The sequence below is a fragment of the Saccopteryx bilineata genome, chromosome 4 (genome assembly GCF_036850765.1).
Source record: "Saccopteryx bilineata isolate mSacBil1 chromosome 4, mSacBil1_pri_phased_curated, whole genome shotgun sequence".
In the NCBI taxonomy this organism is placed as follows: domain Eukaryota; kingdom Metazoa; phylum Chordata; class Mammalia; order Chiroptera; family Emballonuridae; genus Saccopteryx; species Saccopteryx bilineata.
Window position 1 is genome coordinate 67,963,112 of NC_089493.1, and position 22,584 is coordinate 67,985,695.

The 22,584-nt window shown below is 42.9% G+C and overlaps 1 protein-coding gene across 4 annotated transcripts in view; it reads left to right on the plus strand.

Annotated features, from left to right (window-relative positions):
• The first annotated feature begins 422 nt into the window (after positions 1-422).
• MYO5A (myosin VA) overlaps positions 423-22,584 on the plus strand; it is a 251,227-nt gene continuing 229,065 nt past the window's right edge. For all 4 annotated transcript variants that reach the window (XM_066276320.1, XM_066276321.1, XM_066276322.1 and 1 more), the window contains exon 1: positions 423-716. In XM_066276320.1, coding sequence (XP_066132417.1) covers positions 690-716 — 27 coding nt within the window. In that variant the 5' untranslated portion in view covers positions 423-689. The remainder of the gene's footprint in view (positions 717-22,584) is intronic.

The window sequence follows — 22,584 nt, forward strand, 5'->3', positions numbered from 1 at the left end:
CCCTGACCTCTGCTGCTAACAAGGCTCTTCTGGAATTCTAGGATATCCTATGGCCTTCTAATAAGCCTCCCCCAAATCCTTTACCTAGAAATGCTTGTTAGGACAGACGTAGTCTTTACCTTGGACACCCTCAGTGATACCAGTTATCGCCAACCCTCTTGGGGCTGGGTTATGTATGACCCACGGTCCAGGGCTGGCTTGAGGTCGGGGGCGTCCAAGGTGCACGCGCCCCGGGAGAGGCGTGCTCTCGGCGAGTGACCTGGCGCAGCGCGGGCTGCCGGGCTGATGATGCTCGGAGCCCGCAGCCGATGGGAGGCAGCGCGAGCCCGCGAGAACCCAGAGCAACCGCGGTCACCGCGCTCGAGCTCAGCCTCCTCCCGCTCGCTCCCACAATGCACAGGGCGGCGGCGGCGGCGGCAGCATCACTGGCCGCCGAGGGGGCTGCGACGGCGACTCTGAGGACCCCGGGGGGTGCGGAGCGCTCGCGGCTGCTCGCGGCGAGCACGGGAGTGATGACGAGGTTCCCGCGGGTCGCCCGCCCCTGAGGTGCTCCGCCCCGCCCGGCCCCGCCCGGCCCTGCCCCGCTTCCCGGCGGCGGCAACCGGGGCGCTTCCTACTCGGCGCGGGCGGCCGGCCAGGCGAGGTGCGGCCTCCGCACAGGCGGGGGGCGTCGGCGCCGCGGGCCCGCCATGGCCGCCTCCGAGCTCTACACAAAGGTAGGGCGCCCCGCGCGCGGTGGGGCGGGGGCGGCGCAGGTCGCGCGGCCGGCTGTCAGGCCCGGGAGGGCGGGGGCGCGAGTGCCCTCCGGCGGCACCACCCCCTTTCCGAGCATTTCCAAACCCCCGGCCCTGCGGGGCTGTCGCCCGCGAAGGCGCCTTCCTCTTTAGGGAGGTGATGGTGATGAAGGCGGCGGAGGGTGGCCGCCTCGGGTGGGGGTGCGGGGCTGTGTCTGTGCCCTGCCACGCTTCTTGGGCTGGGAGTGCAGCGTGCCTCGGAAAAGGGGGCCCGTGTGGGTTTAGTGGGGCCGGCCTGGGTCTGGGCTGCCCAGCCCTCCTGTTCGCTGTAGGCAAAAATCCTGGCTGTTGGGAGATGCTTGTCTGGTGGATCAGATGGTCCCTCCCTTGGGGGCCCGAGCTTAAAATAACGTCTGGTGTTGGTATGCGGCGCCACTTCTGCCGCCAGCCAGCCTTTCTTGTGAGGTTTTTTTCGAATCCTGCAAACTGTCGCCAGCCAATTTTCACCTTTAAGTGTTGGGTTTGAGATCGCTGTCCCGGCGTAGTGAGCCCCTGGGATGATGCAGCCGGGTAAATGCAAGCTGATTCACGAGTTGGAATGGTCCTTACTCATTTGTCGCTGGGAGTTTGCAACCTGCGTGTAATTCCTTAGAGCCTTGTTAGGCTCCATGTCTTCACCATCTGCTGGGGCGATCCTTTTCTTCTGGGTTTAATTTGAGGAAGTGGCATCATTTTCTTTGTAATACTGACATCAGTATTCTCTGGGTCTGGTAAGCTCTAAATGGCATGTTTTGGAGAAATGTCCCTTTGAAGACTGCTCTGAAATTTTGTCTTGGGCAGTGTGTGGTGCCCTTTGTGAGCATTTTGTACTATAACTCGTATTAGGTGTTTTGCCAGCTGTTAATTACCTCTACTTACAATTAAAAGAATTGCCTTAACTTTCAAGTTTGCATTTGCAGCAGAATCTTCATTTAGGATTCTAGCATCATTGCTTCCAAATGTGACCCAAGTAAGCCCAGGGCCCAAGTTGCAGTACGTTATAGAGAAAAGTCTAAATCCAACTTCAAGGGAACTGGATTCTAGCCCTAGGCCTTTTAGTTACTGTTTGACCTCAGACAAGTCCATAGCTTCTTTAGTTAATGGAGTTAATTATACCTGTCCTGCATTTCTTCTAAGGCTATTGTGAGGTTTAAACTTAATAATATATAGGAAAGCTTTTGTAACCTGTAAATTTCTCTACAAATATGAATTTCTTCAAACATGAAAGGAGTTTTCAAGAAACATTATTTGGAATCCTTTTCTTTAAGCCTCAGATTTAAAGACTGCACAATTGGAACTTCTCTCACAACCTAGTAATTTCTTTAGGCATTGTAGATCTCTACTGTATAAATGAATGCAGCCTGGCCTGTGGTGATGCAGTGGATGGAGTGTCCACCTGGAACACTGATGTCGCCGGTTCAAAACCTGGGGCTTGCCTGGTCAAGGCACATATGGGAGTTGATGCTTCCTGCTCCTCCTTCTCTCTCTCTCTCTCCTCTCTAAAATGAATAAATAAAATCTTAAAAATAAATAAATAAACAAATGTGGTTGTAAACTGATTCAAAGTTATTAACATTATATAGTACTTACTGTGTGCCAGGTACTGTTTTAAGTGCTTTACAAATTAACTCAGTTAATTCTTTTTTTTTTAATTAATTAATTTATTTTTTACAGAGACAGTGAGTCAGAGAGAGGGATAGACAGGGACAGACAGACAGGAACAGAGAGAGATGAGAAGCATCAATCATTAGTTTTTCATTGCGCGTTGCAACACCTTAGTTGTTCATTGATTGCTTTTCTCATATGTGCCTTGACCGTGGGCCTTCAGCAGACTGAGTAACCCCTTGCTGGAGCCAGCGACCTTGGGTTCAAGCTGGTGGGCTTTTTGCTCAAACCAGATGAGCCCGTGCTCAAGCTTGACGACCTCGGGGTCTCGAACCTGGGTCCTCTGCATCCCAGTCTGAAGCTCTATCCACTGCACCACCGCCTGGTCAGGCTAATTCTTTTTTTTAAAAGACCACAGTTTTTGTTTTTAATTTTTTAAAATTGATTTTAGGGAAAGAATAAGAGAGAGAGAGAGAGGAACGTCGATCTGATTCCGTCTGTGCCCTGACTGGGGATCAGACCAGGAACCTTTGTGCTTTGGGATCATGCTCTAACAAACAGAACTATTCGGCCAGGGCTCATTTAATTCTTATAATAAATACATATATGAGGTGGCTACTAAGAAATATGAAATATTAGAATCATTTTCACAAGAGATAAAGCTGTAAACATTCCGTACTTTGCCTAGCCCTCCACCCCCTTTCACTACGATGATGAGTCCGTCCTTGAGCTGCCTAACTGTAGATGGGTTAACTGCGACTGACTAGATAATAAACTGCTCTTGGACTTTGGATCTGCCTTTATCCTCACAAGATTATTTGCTGGGGGAAAAAGATACTGTGATTTTTCAATTATAAGGGTTTGGGCTTTGGCTATGGCTTCATCACAATCTGTTTTAAAATTACCTTCTAGTAAAATTATAAAAACAGACTGGTTTAAATATCAAGACTTAAGTTGAGCTTAAGTTGCCTTCTCCTAAATGTCTAAGAATAATCTGGTCACTTGGTTACTGTTGGATAATTCTTTGTGTGAATAGGCTTTAGCTTAATGGTAGGCAAAAATATTTATTGAGCACCTCCTGGGTGCCCGTACTCTGCTTAATGTTGGGAGGTTCTAACAATGGACAAGACACAGAGCTCACAGTCTGCTTCTTATATTCTTGACCCATTTTGAATCTCCAAGGGCACACAGCAGGCAGATAGCTGGTAGAATATTTGTAGAGGTTAGTGAATGGGTTGGCATATGGGTATGTTGGAATGTTTTCAGAGATAAAAGCTTAGGTAGTGATTATTAGAGGAAGAAGGAAATGGTTAGAAATAATATCAATGGATAAACACAAGGATTATAGGAAAGGGAGTTCTGGAGTAGATAACTAGGAAAGAGGTAGTAGTGACATGCCATAATTATGGTATTCAGTATAGTGGTTATATCTGAAAAATGCCCTTTAAAAAATGTTATTCAGAGCTTAAAGGCAGATTTTGATTTGTGATACAAGTCAGCTCCTATTACGGTTAAAGGCAAGAGACCATTCAGTTTATTCTTTTTAGCTAAAATGATAATGGTTTTGTCACGGCAATTTAGCAGGGCTTCCATTAAAAATTTTTCCTGCAGTGTACACATTTTAAGGGCAATAGCTCAGTTCCTATGATATAACATTTCTGGAAAATAATAGTCTGTTTAAAACTTTTCATTGGTTTAAAAAATAAAACAGATTTATTGAGCTATGAGTCACATACCATACAATTCATAAATTCAGTGGTTGTTAGAATATTCGGTGTTGTGTGTTGATTTGTTTCTATATGACCTGTTCCCAAAAGAATTAAAGGTGGCTGTGATATGTCATTGCTTCCGATTTTGAAACTATTTGCTAGTCTTGACTTCCCAGTGGATAGATGAATCATAACATCACCCATAGACGCATTCAGTAACTTCAAAGGATTCTGCGTTTGTGGAACAGGGTTTATTAATTAGACCTAGATGGATCACCAGCAGCAATAAAATGTCATGCTTGTCCTCCTTGCTCGAGGTTTCCAGACACCATGGATAGCACTGAAAGTGCTGTGGAATGGCCAAGATTACCTGAAGTTGTTTCATTGGGAGTCCCCATTGGTGTGTGAGAATGCTGAGTTTTCTAACAGTGCAAAAAGGATTAAAAGTCCTGTTCCAGAGCCATTTAAACTTTCCTGGGTGAAACAGCTGTTTAAGCCAGTAGATTATGTATCTGTAGCCTTCCTTTCCCACCATATTCCCTCATATCTACTGAAGCTACATGGCCAAAAATTTTTTCTGGGATAAATTGCTTCCAAATTTTTTTTTTTTTTAGAGAGAGAGGCAGGAAAGGAGAAAGGTGAGAAGCATCAACTCTAGTTGCTTTCACTTTAGTTGTACATTGAGCTTAATGTATGTGCCTTGACCAGGGCCACGCCAGTGTCCCCTTAGTCAAGCCAGTTACCTTGGACTTTTCATGCCAGTGACCTTTGGGCTCAAGCTGGTGAGCTTTGGGATCCTGTAGATGATTACCCTACTCAGTGACCCTGTGCTGAGTAGCCTGCACTCAGAGCCAGCAGCCTTGGAGTTTCGAACTGGCAACCTCAATATTCCTGGACGACACTACATCCACTCAGCTACCATGGATCAGGCTGCTTCCAAAATCTTAAAGCAGGACAGCAATCTCATCTTTGATCATTTCCTCAAGTCTCCTGTCATTCCCCTTCCATCCGTGTTTCCTCCTATGGCAGTTCTCCAAGTTCATCATGTGGGGAACCTCAAGAGCCTTTCCTTTGTCTCTTAACATTCTTATTTTAAAATTTTTTTTTAAAGACTTTACTCATTTTAGAGAGAGAATGAGAGAAGGGGGGAGGAACAGGAAGCATCAACTCTCATGTGTGCCTTTACCAGGCAAGCCCAGGGTTTCGAACTGGCCGCCTCAGCTTTCCAGATCTGTGCTTTATCCACTGCGCCACCACAGGCCAGGCCGTCTCTTTACTTTCTATGTTTTTTTTACTAGTTCTAATTTTACGTGACATCCAGTAAAATGGCTGACGGTTCTCTGTCTTAATGACCTGTACACATTTCCATCTTATTATGGTTATTTGTGGGTATGACTGCCACTTCCATAATAATGCAAGCCCCCTGAAGATGCTGATTAGGCTTTTGTTTACCTTCTGTAGAGCCCAGTTCAAAGTCTCACACATAGTAGATATTTATTAAATATTTATTGGATGATGAAAGAACATTTAGAAGAGAGATAGACTACAAATAAGGGTTTGGGATGATTAGTCCATATGTAGGAATTAAGCAGGGCATAAAGAAGTAGTTGAACAAGTAAACACATTTTCAGGCATGCTGAACAGGATGAGCAATAGAGACTGGGACCCAGGGAGACCAAGGAAACTGTTGAGGAAACAAAATGTGAAGTGATGAAGGTCTGATAGACTGAGGCACAGGCACAAGGTATGAAAGAAGAGAACACATCTGAGAAACAAGTCTCTGTGACGGGAAGGATACAGGAAGGGAGGGAGAGGAAATAGTTGTAAATTAATGCTAGTAGCTCTAGCTTTGGAAATTGGATTAATTTGGAAATTCATTAATTACATCATGAATTTTTGCTGACTCTATAGAACTTGTAAGCTACTCAAGCACATCTTTAGTCTAATTTAACGAGAGTTGCTACAGTCAGATAAACACCTTTGTGTTTTTCAGAGTAGGGGAATACTGGAGGAAGATCTATGAGTAGAGTTCCAGGGATTGAACTATAATCGCCAAAAGGTTGGGGGGTAGTGCTAACTTTTCTATAGGAGAGTATGAGAGAGGAGAGATGAACCCCCTTACCTTACATCTATCTCAGAAGGCGATTTAACTTCTCTTCATTTTATGATGGATTTTATCTCCATCAGTAGAATCTAAGGGCATGTAGTCTGCTAGAGATGGACTTTCATTCATTTATCTCTACTTTGGGCAGTTCCTAATGAAATATAAGGTATTAATAGAAGTGTAAACTCCCAGCTGATTTATGGAATAAAGTGTAGTCCTGTCAGTAAAATATTGGGTAAGCAACCCCACTCCTCCCATTCCACCCTGAAGGGAATGTCCTCTGTCCCACAGTGGTCTTCTTAGACTTTTTAATTTGTCTGTCTGGGGTGTTTGTCCCCTATTTTCTTCTGGTGCCTGCCTCTCTCTTTAATCAACTTTACTGAGGTATAATTTTTTATTTTTTTACAGAGACAGAGAGAGGGATAGATAGGGACAGACAGGAATGGAGAGAGATGAGAAGCATCAATCGTCAGTTTTTTGTTGCGACACCTTAGTTGTTCATTGACTGCTTTCTCATATGTGCCTTGACCGTGGGCCTTTAGCAGACCGAGTAACCCCTTGCTCGAGCCAGTGACCTTGGGTCCAAGCTGGTGAGCTTTAGCTCAGGGGTCTCAAACTTGCGGCCCATGGGCCGCGTGCGGCCCGCCGAACAATTTTGTGCGGCCCGCAGACTAATCCACGAAGTTCAAAATATTTTGGATAAAATTAAGTAAGCTTAGGGGCCTACTTGTATTTTTCATTTCTCTAGCATCCTAGCTAGATATTAGCTTAGTTAACAGCAGTTGTGATGCGAACTACAGTTTCTGGTCGTTTTGTGACACTGAGTAAACTGCATGTACGATTGTGCTTGTTGTACTGATTTTTTTTTGTTTTCAACTGCAGTGAGAAAAGTGTTGCGTAACAGTTGCCTTTTGTAGACCTAGTGCGGCCCGCCGAATGGCTGTGATCTTGCTCTGCGGCCCACATGCTGAGTTGAGTTTGAGACCCCTGCTTTAGCTCAAACCAGATGAGCCCGCGCTCAAACTAGCGACCTCGGGATCTCGAACCTGGATCCTTTGCATCCCAATTCGATGCTCTATCCACTGCGCCACCGCCTGGTCAGGCTTGATGTATAATTTTTTTTTTCTTTGAAAGAGTTCAGATAACTATAACTCTATTTTTTTTTTTTTACAGAGGCAGAGATAGGGACAGACAGACAGGAACGGAGAGAGATGAGAAGCATCAATCATCAGTTTCTCGTTGCGCGCGTTGTGACTTCTTAGTTGTTCATTGATTGCTTTCTCACATGTTCCTTGACCGTGGGCCTTCAGCAGACTGAGTAATCCCTGCTGAAGCCAGCGACCTTGGATCCAAGCTGGTGAGCTCTTTGCTCAAGCCAGATGAGCCCGCGCTCAAGCTGGCGACCTCGGGGTCTCGAACCTGGGTCCTTCCGCATCCCAGTCCGACGCCCTATCCACTGCGCCACCACCTGGTCAGGCTGAAGTATAATTTATATGTAGTAAAATTCACTGATTTAAAGTGTGTACTTTAATGAATTTGGACAATTTTTTTTTTTTTTTTACAGAGACAGAGAGAGAGTCATAGAGAAGGATAGACAGGGACAGACAGACAGGAACGGAGAGAGATGAGAAGCATCAATCATTAGTTTTTCATTGTGACACCTTAGTTGTTCATTGATTGCTTTCTCATATATGCCTTGATTGCAGGCCTTTAGCAGACCGAGTAACCCCTTGCTCGAGCCAGTGACCTTGGGTCCAAGCTGGTGGGCTTTTGCTCAAACCAGATGAGCCCGCACTCAAGCTGGTGACCTCGGGATCTCGAACCTGGGTCCTCTGCATCCCAGTCTGATGCTCTATCCACTGCGCCACCACCTGGTCAGGCTGAATCATTTTTTTATGATTGTTTTTTAGAGAGACAGAGAGGAAGGGAGAGAGAGAAGAGAGCGAATGCACTTAGTTGTGTGTTCATTGGTTGCTTCCCATATGTGCCTTGACCAGGGATTGAATCCACAACCTTGGCATTTCGGGACAGTGCTCAAACTGACTGAGCTAACCAGCCTGGGCTGGTGGTTGACTTAATCTTTCCTTTGCACACTTATCCTATTATCTTTATTAATTATGTCTGTATTTGATGCCTTGTTTTCATAAGTTTTTAGTGTACTAAATGTTTTTTGGTCAATTTTGTCTTTTAGCAGTGCTCCTCCCCCATCTGTCTTGGCTGTGATGTCAGTCTGGGTTTCTGCTGATACAGATTTCTGAGCTGTGTAGAAACTTATCCCTGGCCTGACCAGGCGGTGGCGCAGTGGATAGAGCGTCAGACTGGGATGTGGAAGGACCCAGGTTCGAGACCCCAGGATAGCCAGCTTGAGCGTGGGCTCATCTGGTTTGAGCAATAAAGTTCACTAGCATGGACCCAAGGTCACTGGCTCGAGCGGGGGGTTACTCAGTCTGCTGAAGGCCCGTGGTCAAGGCACATATGAGAAAGCAATCAATGAACAACTAAGGTGTCGCAACGAAAAACTGATGATTGATGCTTCTCATCTCTCTCCGTTCCTGCCTGTCTGTCCCTATCTATCCCTCTCTCTGACTCACTCTCTGTCCCTGTAAAAAAATTAAAAAAAAAAAAAAAAGAAACTTATTCCTGGCTTCTTCCTGCATTCTGCACTTCTCTGCTAAGCCCTCTTCATTTGGAAGTCTCTTTAACCAGCAGCCGTTAGCATTAAACATCTTGTAAAATGGAGGCTTGTTGCCAATTGTAGAATATAGGGATGATGCGATTATGTTTTTATTTCAAAATAATGACTCCAGCCTGACCAGGTAGTTGCACAGTGGATAGAGCGTCATATTGGGATGCGGAGGATCCGGCTTTGAAACCTCAAGGTCGCCAGCTTGAGCATGGGCTCATCTGGCTTGAGCACAGGGTCATTGGCTTGAGTATGGAGTCATAGACATGACCCCATGGCCACTGGTTTGAGCCCACGGTCACTGGCTTGAGCAAGGGGTCACTCTGCTCTGTTTTAGCCCCCCCCCCATCAAGGCACATATGAGAAAGCAATCAATGAACAACTAAGGTGCCGCAATGAAGACTTGATGCTTCTCATCTCTCCCCCTTCCTGTCTGTCTGTCCCTATCTTTCCTTCTCTCTGTCTCTGTCGCAAAAAAAACCAAAAACAAAACTCCAAACTTGATTGAAATCAAGGGAGAAATGTGTTTATCCACCCCTGAGTGTTCCTAGGTATCATCTACCTACCTCCTTTGGCCTGATGCACTGCTCTGGCCAACAAACATGAGCAAATTCTAGACTGGAGGAAAACCAAACACAAAAAAGACAAGCTTGTCTATCCCAGGTCCCTCATACAGAAACATGCATTGCCCTGGCTAGGAATCCTGTGTGGTTTCTACTTTTTTTTTTTTTTTTTTTCTCTGAGAAACAGAGAAAGAAAGGGAGAGAGATGTATAGCATCAATTTATAGTTTTGTGGCTTAGGTGTTCATCACTTACTTCTCATCCGTGCCTTGACCAGGGGGCTCAAGCCAAGCCAATGACCCCTTGCCCAAGTCTGTGACATTTGGGCTCAAGCCAGTGACCTTGGAATCATGTGGATGATCCCATACTCAAGCCAGCAGCCCGACACTCAAGCTGATGAGCCTGTGCTCAAGCCTGATAAGCCTGTGCTCAAGCCAGCAACCTTGGGGTTTCAAACCTGGGACCTCAGTGTCCCAGGTCAGTGCTCTATTCACTGCATCACCACCGGTCAGGCGGGGGTTTCTATTGAATACTTTTTGATGACCACTCACTGAAACTAGAGGATTTTCAGAATAGGAGAAATAAAATGATTTGGACAGTGAAGAAGATAGACAGACTAAAAGGATAGAAGTCTCGGGGTTTCAAATTGGGTTTAGAAAGATGAAGGTGAGCTGGGGAAATGATGTAGTATTTAACACCAAGAATAGTAGAAGTTTCTAACATCAAATCTCAGTTCATTAGGGATAGTTGTTAGATCTTGAAATAAATATATGTCATTTAAAATTAATTTCTACTTTAAACACTGTTTACATTTATGAAATTTATTGCCTCAAGTTATGGTATCAATTAAGATGTGGTACATAAAAAGAAGATTCTGAATTATTCATAGATGTCAATTCTGACAAACTGACTTACCTAACCTGTCTTTGACAGTGTTAAACAGCTTACCAGCCCAAGTTATTTTAGTTGGAAATAACAAAAACACACAACTCAAAGCCAGAAAGGATTTTATTTGCTTATATGACCTGAAAGTCTAGGCATAGTTGGATTTAAGGCTCAGATGTGGTCTCTGGGGCTCTCTGTGACTGGCTGTCATGTCAGATTGTGCTGTCTGACATTGGTTTCATCCTCAGGACAGCTGTTTTGGGGGTAAAAAAGATGGTCAGTGGCCACTGCAGAGCACGTATCTTTTAGCTCTGGACCTGGGAGAAGCGAGCATGGTAGGTGAATTCTGGTTGCCTGTACTTGGGGTCATGTTCCCTCTCCTTTCACTGTGCTGTGTTGGCAATGAGGGAGGAATACCATGAGTGGTCAGGTATTCCACTCATGGTGATGCCAGGGGGAGGACAAGGCATCATGACTGACCATCCTACTCAGACCTGGTGGATTTCAAGGAAATGTTTTAACTCATGTTCTTTTCTTCAACTAATTCTCAACTCCCTTCATTCGATTCCTCCAACCAGGGAGTAGAATGAGAAGTAACTAACTTGTTTACCAACCCTCCGACCCCCTTTGTCAGGTCATCTGGTTTTCCCCACTATTTCCTAACCCCCTTACCTAGTTAATGATATCATCATCTCTCTCTTCTACCTTGGCGCAGCCATTTAAACTAGCCAATTTAGAAAAAGTAAGATTGTACAGTCAACACTCCAGCCAATGGAGCAAGACCCATCAAACTAGGGCCTGTGTTAGGGATTAAAACAGAATTTCCCCTCTGCCCACCCGCTTGCTTGCTGGCTTTCAATAGTGGCAGCATGCCCTTCTGCAGAAGTTATTATCAGAGGCTACCGTAATCTCAAGGCTTGACTGGGGCCGGAGGACCTGCTTCCAAGCTCGCTCACATGCTTGCCAGTGTCAGGGGGCCTCAGCTCCTTGCTAGCTGGAGGTCAGAGGACACCACTACTTACCACGCGGTGTAGTGGTCCCTCCATAGACCTTTTGAATATCCTCATAACATAGCTTCCCCTGCAGCAAGTGATCCAAGAAAGTGCCCACCCCAAGGCAGAAGCCTGCCTTTTAGAAAAAGTAAGATTGTACAGTCAACACTCCAGCCAGTGGAGCAAGACCCATCAATCTAGGGCCTGTGTTAGGGATTAAAACAGAATTTCCCCTCTGCCCACTCGCTTGCTTGCTGGCTGGCTTTCAATAGTGGCAGCACACCCTTCTGCAGAAGTTATTAAAGTTGCCTTGCCAGGGTATTTTGTCTCCACAAGTCTTGCTTAATTCCATCTCTAACAGGTTGGCTGAGGACTGGTCCCTATCAGAAGGAATATTGCTGGTAGACAGAACAACCACCCTTAATTGATGAATAAATTGCCAAAAATGACAGTGATTGAATTCTGCCCCTTCTTTTCCGATCCTTTTGTGTGTGTGTGTGTGTGACAGAGAGTCAGAGAGAAGGACAGACAGATAGGAAGGGAGAGAGATGAGAAGTATCAATTCTTCATTGCGGCACCTTAGTTCATTGATTTCTTTCTCACATGTGCCTTGATGGGGGGAGGAGGGGACTACAGCAGACTGAGTGACCTCTTGCTTGAGCCAGCGACCTTGGGCTCAACCTGGTAAGCCTTGCTCAAACCAGATGAGCCCACGCTCAAGCTGGCGACCTCCGGGTTTCAAACCTGGGTCCTCTGGGTCCCAGTCCGATGCTCTATCCACTGTGCCACCACCTGGTCAGGCTCCTTTTCTGATCTTTGAGCAGAGAAGACTGGGAGAGTTTTACATACACAAGAGGATATTGGATATTTTACCCTTAGAGAATCATTTTGAATTAAAAAATAAAGCCATGGAGAATTCATACAATCAAATATTATTGAAAGCATATTAGAGCCTGTGCTGGTGCAGTGGATAAAGTATGAACCTAGAACACTGAGGTTGCTGGTTTGAAACCCTGAACTTGACTGGTCCAGGCACATATAGTAGTTGATGCTTCCTGTTCCTACTCCCTTTTCTCTCTTTCTCTTTCTCTCTCTCTCTCTCTCTCTCTCTCTCTCTAAGAAACAAAGCATATTGGACACTGAAGATTTGAAGTGTTTTGCTTTCAGTCTTAATTAGGGGGCTGTGAACCCTATGTCACCTTTCCTTCTCATCTCTTTCTGCTCCATTTTCTCAGCGTTTTATTTCCCCTGATTTGCTGCACACCCTTGGTTGCATACATTATTCTCTTCCCTCTTTTTCACTTAGAGATAAGTTGCAAAATTTCTTATTACCCCTTTTTGACTGTTCGAATTGTCACTTGAATTTATCTTCAATGTCATATCTATTTTACCTTTCATCCTGTCATCTACTTCTTGATCCCTCTACCACTTTATTTCATTCAGTCATACCTAATGATCTCGATACTTGGTTATAACCAAACACTTGTTATTTACTTACTTAGATCAAAGAGGGTAGTTCATTTCCTCAAATCCATGTACTTTTGTTACCGCTCCCTGAATATGACATCACAATAGGAAGTAATTTCGCATGAGTTTGCATAACTCATTTTATCTGTCTGTGTGTTTAAACAATTAAATGCTTGAGTTAGACTAGTTTTTAGACTAGTTAGGCTAGATTATTTAGAATTTAGTTATTTGGTTTACCATACTGGAGTACGTACAATAAAATGACCAACTATTATTTTAAAGATAGGATCTCTTTTTAAAACATTTTTGTAGCCCTGGCCGGTTGGCTCAGTGGTAGAGCGTCGGCCTGGCGTGTAGAAGTCCCGGGTTCGATTCCCGGCCAGGGCACACAGGAGAAGCGCCCATCTGCTTCTCCACCCCTCCCCCTCTCCTTCCTCTCTGTCTCTCTCTTCCCCTCCTGCAGCCAGGGCTCCATTGGAGCAAAGATGGCCCGGGCGCTGGGGATGGCTCTGTGGCCTCTGCCTCAGGCGCTAGAATGGCTCTGGTCGCAACATAGCAACGCCCCGGATGGGCAGAGCATCACCCCCTGGTGGGCAGCAGTGCCGGGTGGATCCCGGTCGGGCGCATGCGGGAGTCTGTCTGACTGTCTCTCCCCGTTTCTAGCTTCAGAAAAATACAAAAAACAAACAACAACAACAACAAAAAAACATTTTTGTAGCACTACTTTTAAAACTTTTTTTTTACTTTTAAAACTTTTATATAGGATTGATCTGTATAGGCTCAAGCTGAGATAAATTTTCTAGAGTGACAAGCCTCATGCTCAGGTTGGGACTGGAAGCAGAACTCCTGGTCATGATGTTCATAAAATCAGGAAATGTGTATCTTAATAAGAAATTTGAGCCAAAACCTGGATTAAATTTTTATTAATTTATATTTTTTCTTTTTCTTTAAATGTTTGTTTTATTGATTTTAGAGAGAGGAAGGGAGAGAGCATGAGAAGGGCAGAAACATTAGTCTGTTCCTGTATGTGCCCTGACTGGGGATCAAACCGGCAACCTCTGTGCTTCTGGACAATGCTGTAACCCAGGCATGGCCAACATATAGCCCTCGTAATGAGTTTATGCGGCCCGCGATTAAATTTTTAATATTCTCCGCACGACTCACTGTGGAAATGAAATAAGTGGTACTTTTAAATCATTATACATAAACTACGATATCTAACCATTGTACAACAATGAAAGTTAAAATCTCAGCTACTCAGAAGCGGAAGCATCTTTGATTATTGGAAATTGAGATATTTAAGAAGATAGTGATACGCGGAAAAGAATTCCACGTGTGACTAATCTAGGGTTAACTTCCAATAATTGGTCAAATGAATTCGTGATACTTCTTTATTTTTAAAAAAATTCCATTATAAAGATTTACACCTGGCCCTGGCCGGTTGGCTCAGTGGTAGAGCATCGGCCTGGCGTGCAGGAGTCCCGGGTTCGATTCCCAGGTAGGGTACAGGAGTAGCGCCCATCTGCTTCTCCACCCCTCCCCCTCTCCTTCCTCTCTGTCTCTTCCTCTCCTGCAGCCAAGGCTCCATTAGAGCAAAGTTGGCCCGGGCGCTGGGGATGGCTCTGTGGCCTCTGCCTCAGGCACTAGAATGGCTCTAGATGCAACAGAGCAATGCCCAGATGGGTGGAGCATCGTCCCCTGGTGGGCATACCGAGTGGATCCCGGTTGGGCGCATGCGGGAGTCTATCTGACTGCCTCCCCATTTCCAACTTCAGGAAAAAAAAAAAAGATTTACAACTTTTGTACTCGTCGTGCAATTTTTATAAGCAATTGAATAATGGAAAAGATGGAAATGTAAAAAAACTTGCCAAGGAATATTTAGTAATTTTCAGCTCAACTTATATTTGTGAACAAACTTTTTCTTTAATGAATCTAAATAAAAGTACAACAAGGTCAAGATTGAATGATTTACATTTGGAGGCTGTGTTAAGAATAGCTACTACAAGTATAGAGCCAGATATTAAAAAAATAATAGGCGATGCAAAGCGCCTCAACACGTCACATTAGTTTTTTTGTTAATTTGCTGTACTAAATTACTTACATTTATTCATAAACAAATTACATAATAAAATTTTGTTTACTTAAATGAATTGTTTTTGTATTTAACATTTTTAAATTTTAATATTTCATCCGGCCCATGAAAAAAGTTTTCTTTCTAATCTGGCCCAGGGGCAAAAACTATTGGCACGCCTGCTCTAACCAAATGAGCTATCAGTGCCCAATTTATATATTTTAAAAAGTCTTATTTTAGAAATGAAAAGTTAAACCCACTAGAGCTAATATTGTATTTTAACCCACATTTCCTGTTTGTGCTCATTTTTTTTTCATCCTAGACCAAGATTTCTTAACCTTTGAACTATTGACATAGTAGGCTAATTTCTTTAATTCCTTTTTTCCTGGGAGCTTGTCCTGTGTGCTGTAGGATTTAGCCAAATCCTTAACCTTTCTCTGCTAGATGCAGTAGCATCCCCACTCCCAATTGTGACAACCAATTCATGTTGTCTACGATCATTGCCTAATGTACCTTTGGGGGTAGGGAACAAACACCTCTCTCTCTCCTCTCACTTCCCACCTGAGAACTTCTGTTTTAGACCTTAAGACTTAGAGTAGGGTAAAAAAAAATTAGAGAGTTAAAAACAAACATTAATTGAAAATAAAACTTAAAAAAAATTGACTTTTTAGTAAATTTTTCTACTTAGAGAAATGACATATATAGACGTTGAAAAATACAGAAACAGCCTGACCTGTGGTGTGGCACAGTGAATAAGGTGTCAACTTAGAGCACTGAGGTTGCTGGTTCAAGACCCTGGGTTTGCCTGGTCAAGGCACATATGGGAGTTGATGCTCCTCCCCCCTTCTCTCTCTCTTTGCTCTCTTCTCTCTAAACTGAATAAAATATATATATATAAAAAATACAGAAACACATAGAAAGCGAAAATAAAAAATAAACTAATCGTACCACCCAGAGATAATTGTCAACATTGATTTATTTCCTTAAATCTTATCTATATTCGTAATTGTAATTTTTATAATTTTTAAAACAATATGTATTATGCAAATTTTTATATTATTATTTATTGAGAATGTTTTTAATGGCTGGATAATCTTTTATCTGGCTATACCATAATTTATTTACTGCTAGGCATTTTCACTATTTTAAGAAATGTACTATGATGTGAGCATCTTTGTTTATAAATCTTTGCTTGAATTAGTCAGTTTTAGTCTCCTGTTTATACTTATTTTAGATTCCAAATCTCCCAAGCAAAGATTGGCATTTACATTTATGCAGGGTAGGTATTCACACTTACTTCATTTTAAAAATAGCACTTTTTATGTACATTGCTTCAGGGCTAGGATGACCAGATGTCCCATTTCTGTGAGATGCTTTCTGCCATCCAGCACCTTTACTCTGTTTTGAGAAATGCTTTTAGAGTAGAAATATATAAATTTATTTCAAACTTTAACCTTTTGAAAATAAAAAATAATTGAATTAAGAAGAATTTTAAAAAGAAAAAACGTGAAGCGACTGTCTTGAGTCTAAACAGTGTAACTTGAAAAGTACCTGAAAATACAGTAGTATTAACTGGAGACAAATCTTCCTAATTAGAACAAATTACCGTTTGTTTGGAGTGGTCAGGATGAGTTTGCTTTCAGTGAGCAGTCAAGAACCTAAGAGACCTTCAGATCAGTAATTGCTTTAAAACAACTGGAATGAAGCAAAATACACTCACTGCTAAAGATAGCACCCTCAAATGGAATCTTACAGTGCTCAGGTGTTTGGGATTTGTGAGGCCTGCAGTTCATTGCTTTGTATAGTAGTCCTCCTTCATTCAGGACTGGTAGCCACAAATGTAGTAGAAGGTTGATGATTGTGTGGATATTTACATATTGAAGGCACAGGAAACTGATTTTGAAGCTTTAGCATCCTTTTAAGTTTCTTTGCTTTTCTTCCTTCACTAAAACCTTGATTTTTACCTTGTTAAATTGTCATTTGTTTTCTTCTAAAAACTGTAGCTTCCATAAATATGTGACTCCATGGTAGCAGCATTATCAAATAACAGTGGTTAAAATTTATTGAGGCCTTGCTTGACCAGGTGATGGCCCAGTGGATAGAGCGTCGCAGAGGCCCCAGGTTTGAAACCCCAAGGTTGCTGGCTTGAGCACTGGCTCATCTGCCTTGAGCACGGGCTCATTGGCGTGAGCACAGGCTCACCAGCTTGAGCACAAAGGTCGCTGGCTTGAAGTCCAAGGTCGCTTGCTGGCTTGAGCCCAAGGTCACTGGATTGAGCAAGGGGCCACTCACTCTGCTGTAGCCCCCCACCCCCCACCATCAAGGCACATATGAAAAAGCATTCAATGAACAACTCAGATGCTACAACAAAGAACTGATGCTTCTCATCTCTCTCCCTTCCTCTTTGTCCCTATCTGACCCTCTCTCTGTCTCTGTCACACAAAAAAAAAAAAAAAGTTAAAAAAAAATTATTGAGGCCTTACTGTGAACCAGAGAGTATTCTGAGACCTTTGTTACTACTGTTTCCTTCCTTGGTTCCACATCTAGTGCCTGAGGCAGTATATCATAGTAGTTAGAGACATAGTCTCTGTCTACACCTGGAGTTTGAATTCTGGTTTGAATCCTGGATTTACTATTTACTTTCTGTGTGACCTTGACCAAACTTCTTAACCTCTTTGTGCCTCATCATTTTTATAATTGTGCAGAGGTTTCAGGTATACAATTCAGGTATACAAATACATCATTTGTAAGAGTCTTTTTTTTTTCCTTTTATTTTTCTGAAGTGAGGAGCAGGGAGGCAGAAAGAGACTCCCACATGTGCCTGACCGGGATCCACCTGGCATGCCCACCAGGGGGCGATGCTCTGCCCATCTGGGGCCTTGCTCCATTGCAACTGGAGCGTTCTAGTGCCTGAGGTGGAGGCCATGGAGCCATCCTCAGTGCTTGGGCCAGTTGGGCCAACTTTGCTTCAATGGAGCTTTGGCTTCGGGAGGGGAAGAGAGAGAGAGAGAGAGAGAGAGAGAGAGAGGGAGAGAGAGGGAGAGGGAGAGAGAGAGAGAAAGGAGAGGGGGAAGCATGGAGAAGCAGATGGGAGGCGTGCTTCTCCTGTATGCCCTGGACGGGAATTGAACCTGGGACTTCCACACACTGGGCTGGTGCTCTACCACTGACCCAACCGGCCAGGGCCAAAATCTGCATTTTTAACCAACACCATAAGGGATACTGCTGCAGGTGATCCATGGAACTCTACCTGCAACATTGACTCAACCTTGCTGCTCAAGCCTCTGTTCTAACTTTGCTTTGCTTTGAACTTGCTTCACTATATTTCCGTCTTGCCAGAATGCCCCACCTAGTAAATGCTCAATAGAAATTAGTTGAATTGAACTGTTTATTGAGTGGGAGTGGTAAATCTTTTTAAAATTGTAAGATGAGGCCTTAGGTGGGTAGCTCAGTTGGTTAAAGCATTGTCCCACAACACCAAGGGGGTTTGAATCCCAGTCAGAGCACATAAAAGAATCAAACAATGAATGCATAAATAAATGGAAAAGCAAATTGATGTTTTTCCCTCTCCTTTCCTCTCTCTCTCATATCAATCAATCAATAAAATATAAAAATAAATAAATAAAATTGTAAAATGGTATTACTGTAGTTATATTGCTGGACAGTTTTTTTCCCCCGGCTATCCTTAATGTTCCACTTTTGTTAGAATGTGTGAAAAGACCTGGCACATGGTAGTGACCCAGTAAATTTTTTTGCTATTTTTAAAGGCAACTGGAAAAACTGCATCCCTCCTATTAAAACTTTTTTTTTTAATGCTATGATTTTATGTGATGCCCTTAAATTTATTTATTTATTTTTAGAGAGGAGCGGGAGAGACAGGGAGAGAGAGAAAGAGAGGAGAGACAGAGAGAGAGAAGGGGGGGAGGAGCTGGAAGCATCAACTCCCATATGTGCCTTGACCAGGCAAGCCCAGGGTTTTGAACCGGCGACCTCAGCATTTCCAGGTCGATGCTTTATCCACTGCGCCACCACAGGTCAGGACCTCCTATTAAAACTTAATGGAGAGTCTTCTATGGTGAAAGATGTTCCATTACCTTTACTAATAATAGGTGTGCAATAGTATAAGAAATAACTTACATAATTACTTTAGAAGCTGTTTCTCTTAAAAAAAAAAAAAGGGCTTTTAAAAATTTATAAATAGCCCTGGCTGGATAGTTCGGTTGGCTAAAGCATCATCCCAAAGCACAGAGGTTGCCAGTTTGATCCCTAGTCAGGGCACACACAGAAACATCGATTTTTCTGTCTGTCTGTCTCTCTCTCTCCCACTTCCCTCTCTCTCTAAATCAATAAAATAAACATTAAAAAATTAAAATAATAAATATTCAGTGCTGAACCTTGAAAAATTCAGAATTGCAAAAGAAAAAGTTGCATGTAATCCATTATCCTCAGCTACTCTTTAATATTTTGATGTATGTTCTTCTAGTCTTTTTTGTCTATGTTTTTTCTAGCAAAATGAGGATTTTTCTTTTTTAGACTGTGAGACAGAGATGAGAAGCATCAACTCATAGTTAAGTCACTTTAGTTGTTCACTTATTGCTTCTCATATGTGCCTTGACCAGGGAACTCAAGCTGAGCCAGTGACCCCTTTCTCAAGCTGGCGACCTTGAGCTTAAGCCAGTGACCTTTGGGTTCAGTCCAGTGACCATGGAATCATGTTGATGATCCCATGCTCAAGCCAGCAACTCTGTGCTCAAGCTGGCAACCTTGGTGTTTTGAACCTGGGACTTCAGCGTCCCAGGTCAATGCTCTATCCACTGAGCCACCACTGGTCAGGCTGCAATATGTTTTCTGATGGCTTCAGAGTATTATATTGCATGAATTAGTTATATGTTACTTAATAAGTCCCCTATGATTGTCAATTTTTTGACAATTTACACTTAACCTGAAGAGAATTAAAAGCCTTTATGTGTTCCTTTAAAAATAAATATAATTTTTCTATGTATTGGTACAAAAGGTTGGTGATTAAGCTTTTGGGGAGCCACTAAGTAGGGGTGGTGGAGGGATTGAGAAAGAAGAAAAAAAGGAAGAAAATTCATGTACATGAACAATAGTATGGTGATTGCCAGGGGGTGGGGGAGTTAAAGGAGGATAAAGGGGGATAAATGGTGATGGACAGAGACTAGACTAGGGGTGGTGAACACACAATGCAGTGTACAGATGATGTGTTGTAGAATTGTGCACCTAGAGTCTGTATAGTTTTGTTAACCAGTGTCACTGTAATAAATTCAATAAAAAGGAAAACATAGTTTGTGATTATCATATCGAGGTAAGGAAATTGATGAACTGAGTTTAGAAAGACTAAATAAAATTGGACTATCAAAGCACTCAGGAATATAAATTCTTACAAACAATTACAGTTTTGGTATCTCACAGTGTCAGTCAGAATAGTCCACTAGAAAAGAATTCTTCAGACGACAGAGATAAATAGATCAAGATTTTTAATCAGAGGGCCAGGTGAATCATGGTGTTGGGTAGTTCCAACTTGAGAGGACAATGGCCCTCTTCCTCCTGTTGTATTTTGGAAGCCATATAGTAGGGTGAATTTCAATATAATCTACACATCAATTTACCTGCCTTTTTTTGTTAGTTGAGGAGACTATACCTGACTAATAAAAAGCCACTTGGGACCTATCAAGCCCCTGTATCCATCCATATTTAATGGCAGGATAGTCTGGTTGCTCAGAAACTACTGGCTTTAGAAATGAAAAGGTGATTTAGGCCAGCAATTTTCAATCTCTTTCATCTCATGGCACACACATAAACTAATTACTAAAATTCTGTGGCACACCAATGAATGTATTTTTTTGCTGAAATGACAAAAAAAATAGGTATAATTTTGATTCATTCACACTAGATGGCTATTTGTGTTGGCTGTTGTGATTTTTTTTTTTTAATTTGACAATCTAAGGGAAAAGAGGTCAGTGCTGCTGACTAAAATAGACAGGGTATTACATGTTTTAATAATTCTAACGGGCCTGACTTGTGGTGGTGCAGTGGATAAAGCGTTGACCTAGAATGCTGAGGTTGCTGGTTCAAAACCCTGGGCTTGCCCCATCAAATTACATATGAGAAATAACTATGAATTGATGCCTCCCACTCCTCCCCACTCCCCTGCCTTTCTCTCTCTATATCTATATACTCTTTAAAATCAATAAAATCTTTAAAACATAATAAATTAAATAACAGTACGCTAGTGTGCCTGTTGTGGTACACCATTTGAAAATTGATGATTTAGCCTGACCTGTGGTGGCGCAGTGCATAAAGCATCGACCTGGAATGCTAATGTCGCCAGTTCAAAAAACACCCTGGTTTTGCCTGGTCAAGGCACATACGGAAAGCAACTACTGCAAGTTGATGCTTCCCACTTCTCCCTACTCTTTTTCTTCCTTCCTTCCTTCTTTTCCTCCTTCCTTCCCTCCCTTTCTCTCTCTCTCTCTAAAAATCAGTTTTAAAAAAAGAAATAATAAAGAAAATCATTGATTTAGGCTAAAGGCAGAAGATTACAGCAGAGACAGTCTTTCAAGAAAAAACACATTTACCGAATCAAGAGAAGTAATGCGGGAAATAGTCTCTGAGAGATATGACATTTTGAAAGTTCTGAAAAGGAGTCTTTTTATTCATGTATTTCAAATAAGCCCCCCCCCATCTTGGTTTACAAATACTGTAATTAAATGTCTCTTATATAACAAGTTTCCAACTAAAATATGTTTGGGAAACTGTCCAGGGGTCATTAGGGACCTGGTTATTTAGAATATGTCCAGTTCCCTTGGGGCAGAGGTGGTACCTTTTTGGGTCCAAGAGTTTTTTGGGGTCTGTGTCTAGAGCGTTGCCTTGGTCTCAGTAAATTTAGAAGAATCTGTCGACCATGTGAAGTTGCTTTCTCAGTCACTGCCCCCTGGAGTCATTGATGTCCAGGATGATCTCTAGACAAAACATGTAGAGTGCAATTTAACTGGTTAGAGTAAGGATTGGAATCTGAGTTCATGAAAAGTCTAAGTGATGAGGACATTCAAAAGAAAGTCAGTGCCAATTTAACAAATCTCTAAAACTGCTGTAATTTGTGCTAATCTGTGCATTAAACCCAAACAGAATAATTTTTGTTTTTTTTGTTTTTTTTTTCATTTTTCCAAAGCTGAAAACGGGGAGGCAGTCAGACAGACTCCCGCATGTGCCCGACCGGGATCTACCCGGCATGCCCACCAGGGGGCGATGTTCTGCCCCTCTGGGGCGTCGCTCTGTTGCAACCAGAGCCATTCTAGCGCCTGAGGCAGAGGCCACAGAGCCATCCCCAGCGCCCGGGCTATCTTTGTTCCAATGGAGCCTCGGCTGCGGGAGGGGAAGAGAGAGACAGAAGAAGGAGAGGGGGAGGGGTGGAGAAGCAGATGGGCGCTTCTCCTGTGTGCCCTGGCCAGGAATCGAACCCGGGACTCCTACACGCCAGGCCGACACTCTACCACTGAGCCAACCGGCCAGGGCAGAATAATTTTGTTTTTAAAGTTAAACATATTCTGTATTTTATTTGCCTTGCTCATCCTTTGGATAAGTTTTCAGGATTTTCTAAGGTAGCTATAATAAACTATATTGATATTTAATAAATCTGAATGAGTGGAGACTAAATTAATTATTTTAAAATATATATGGATGGATGCCTTGGCCAGTTGGCTCAGTGGTAG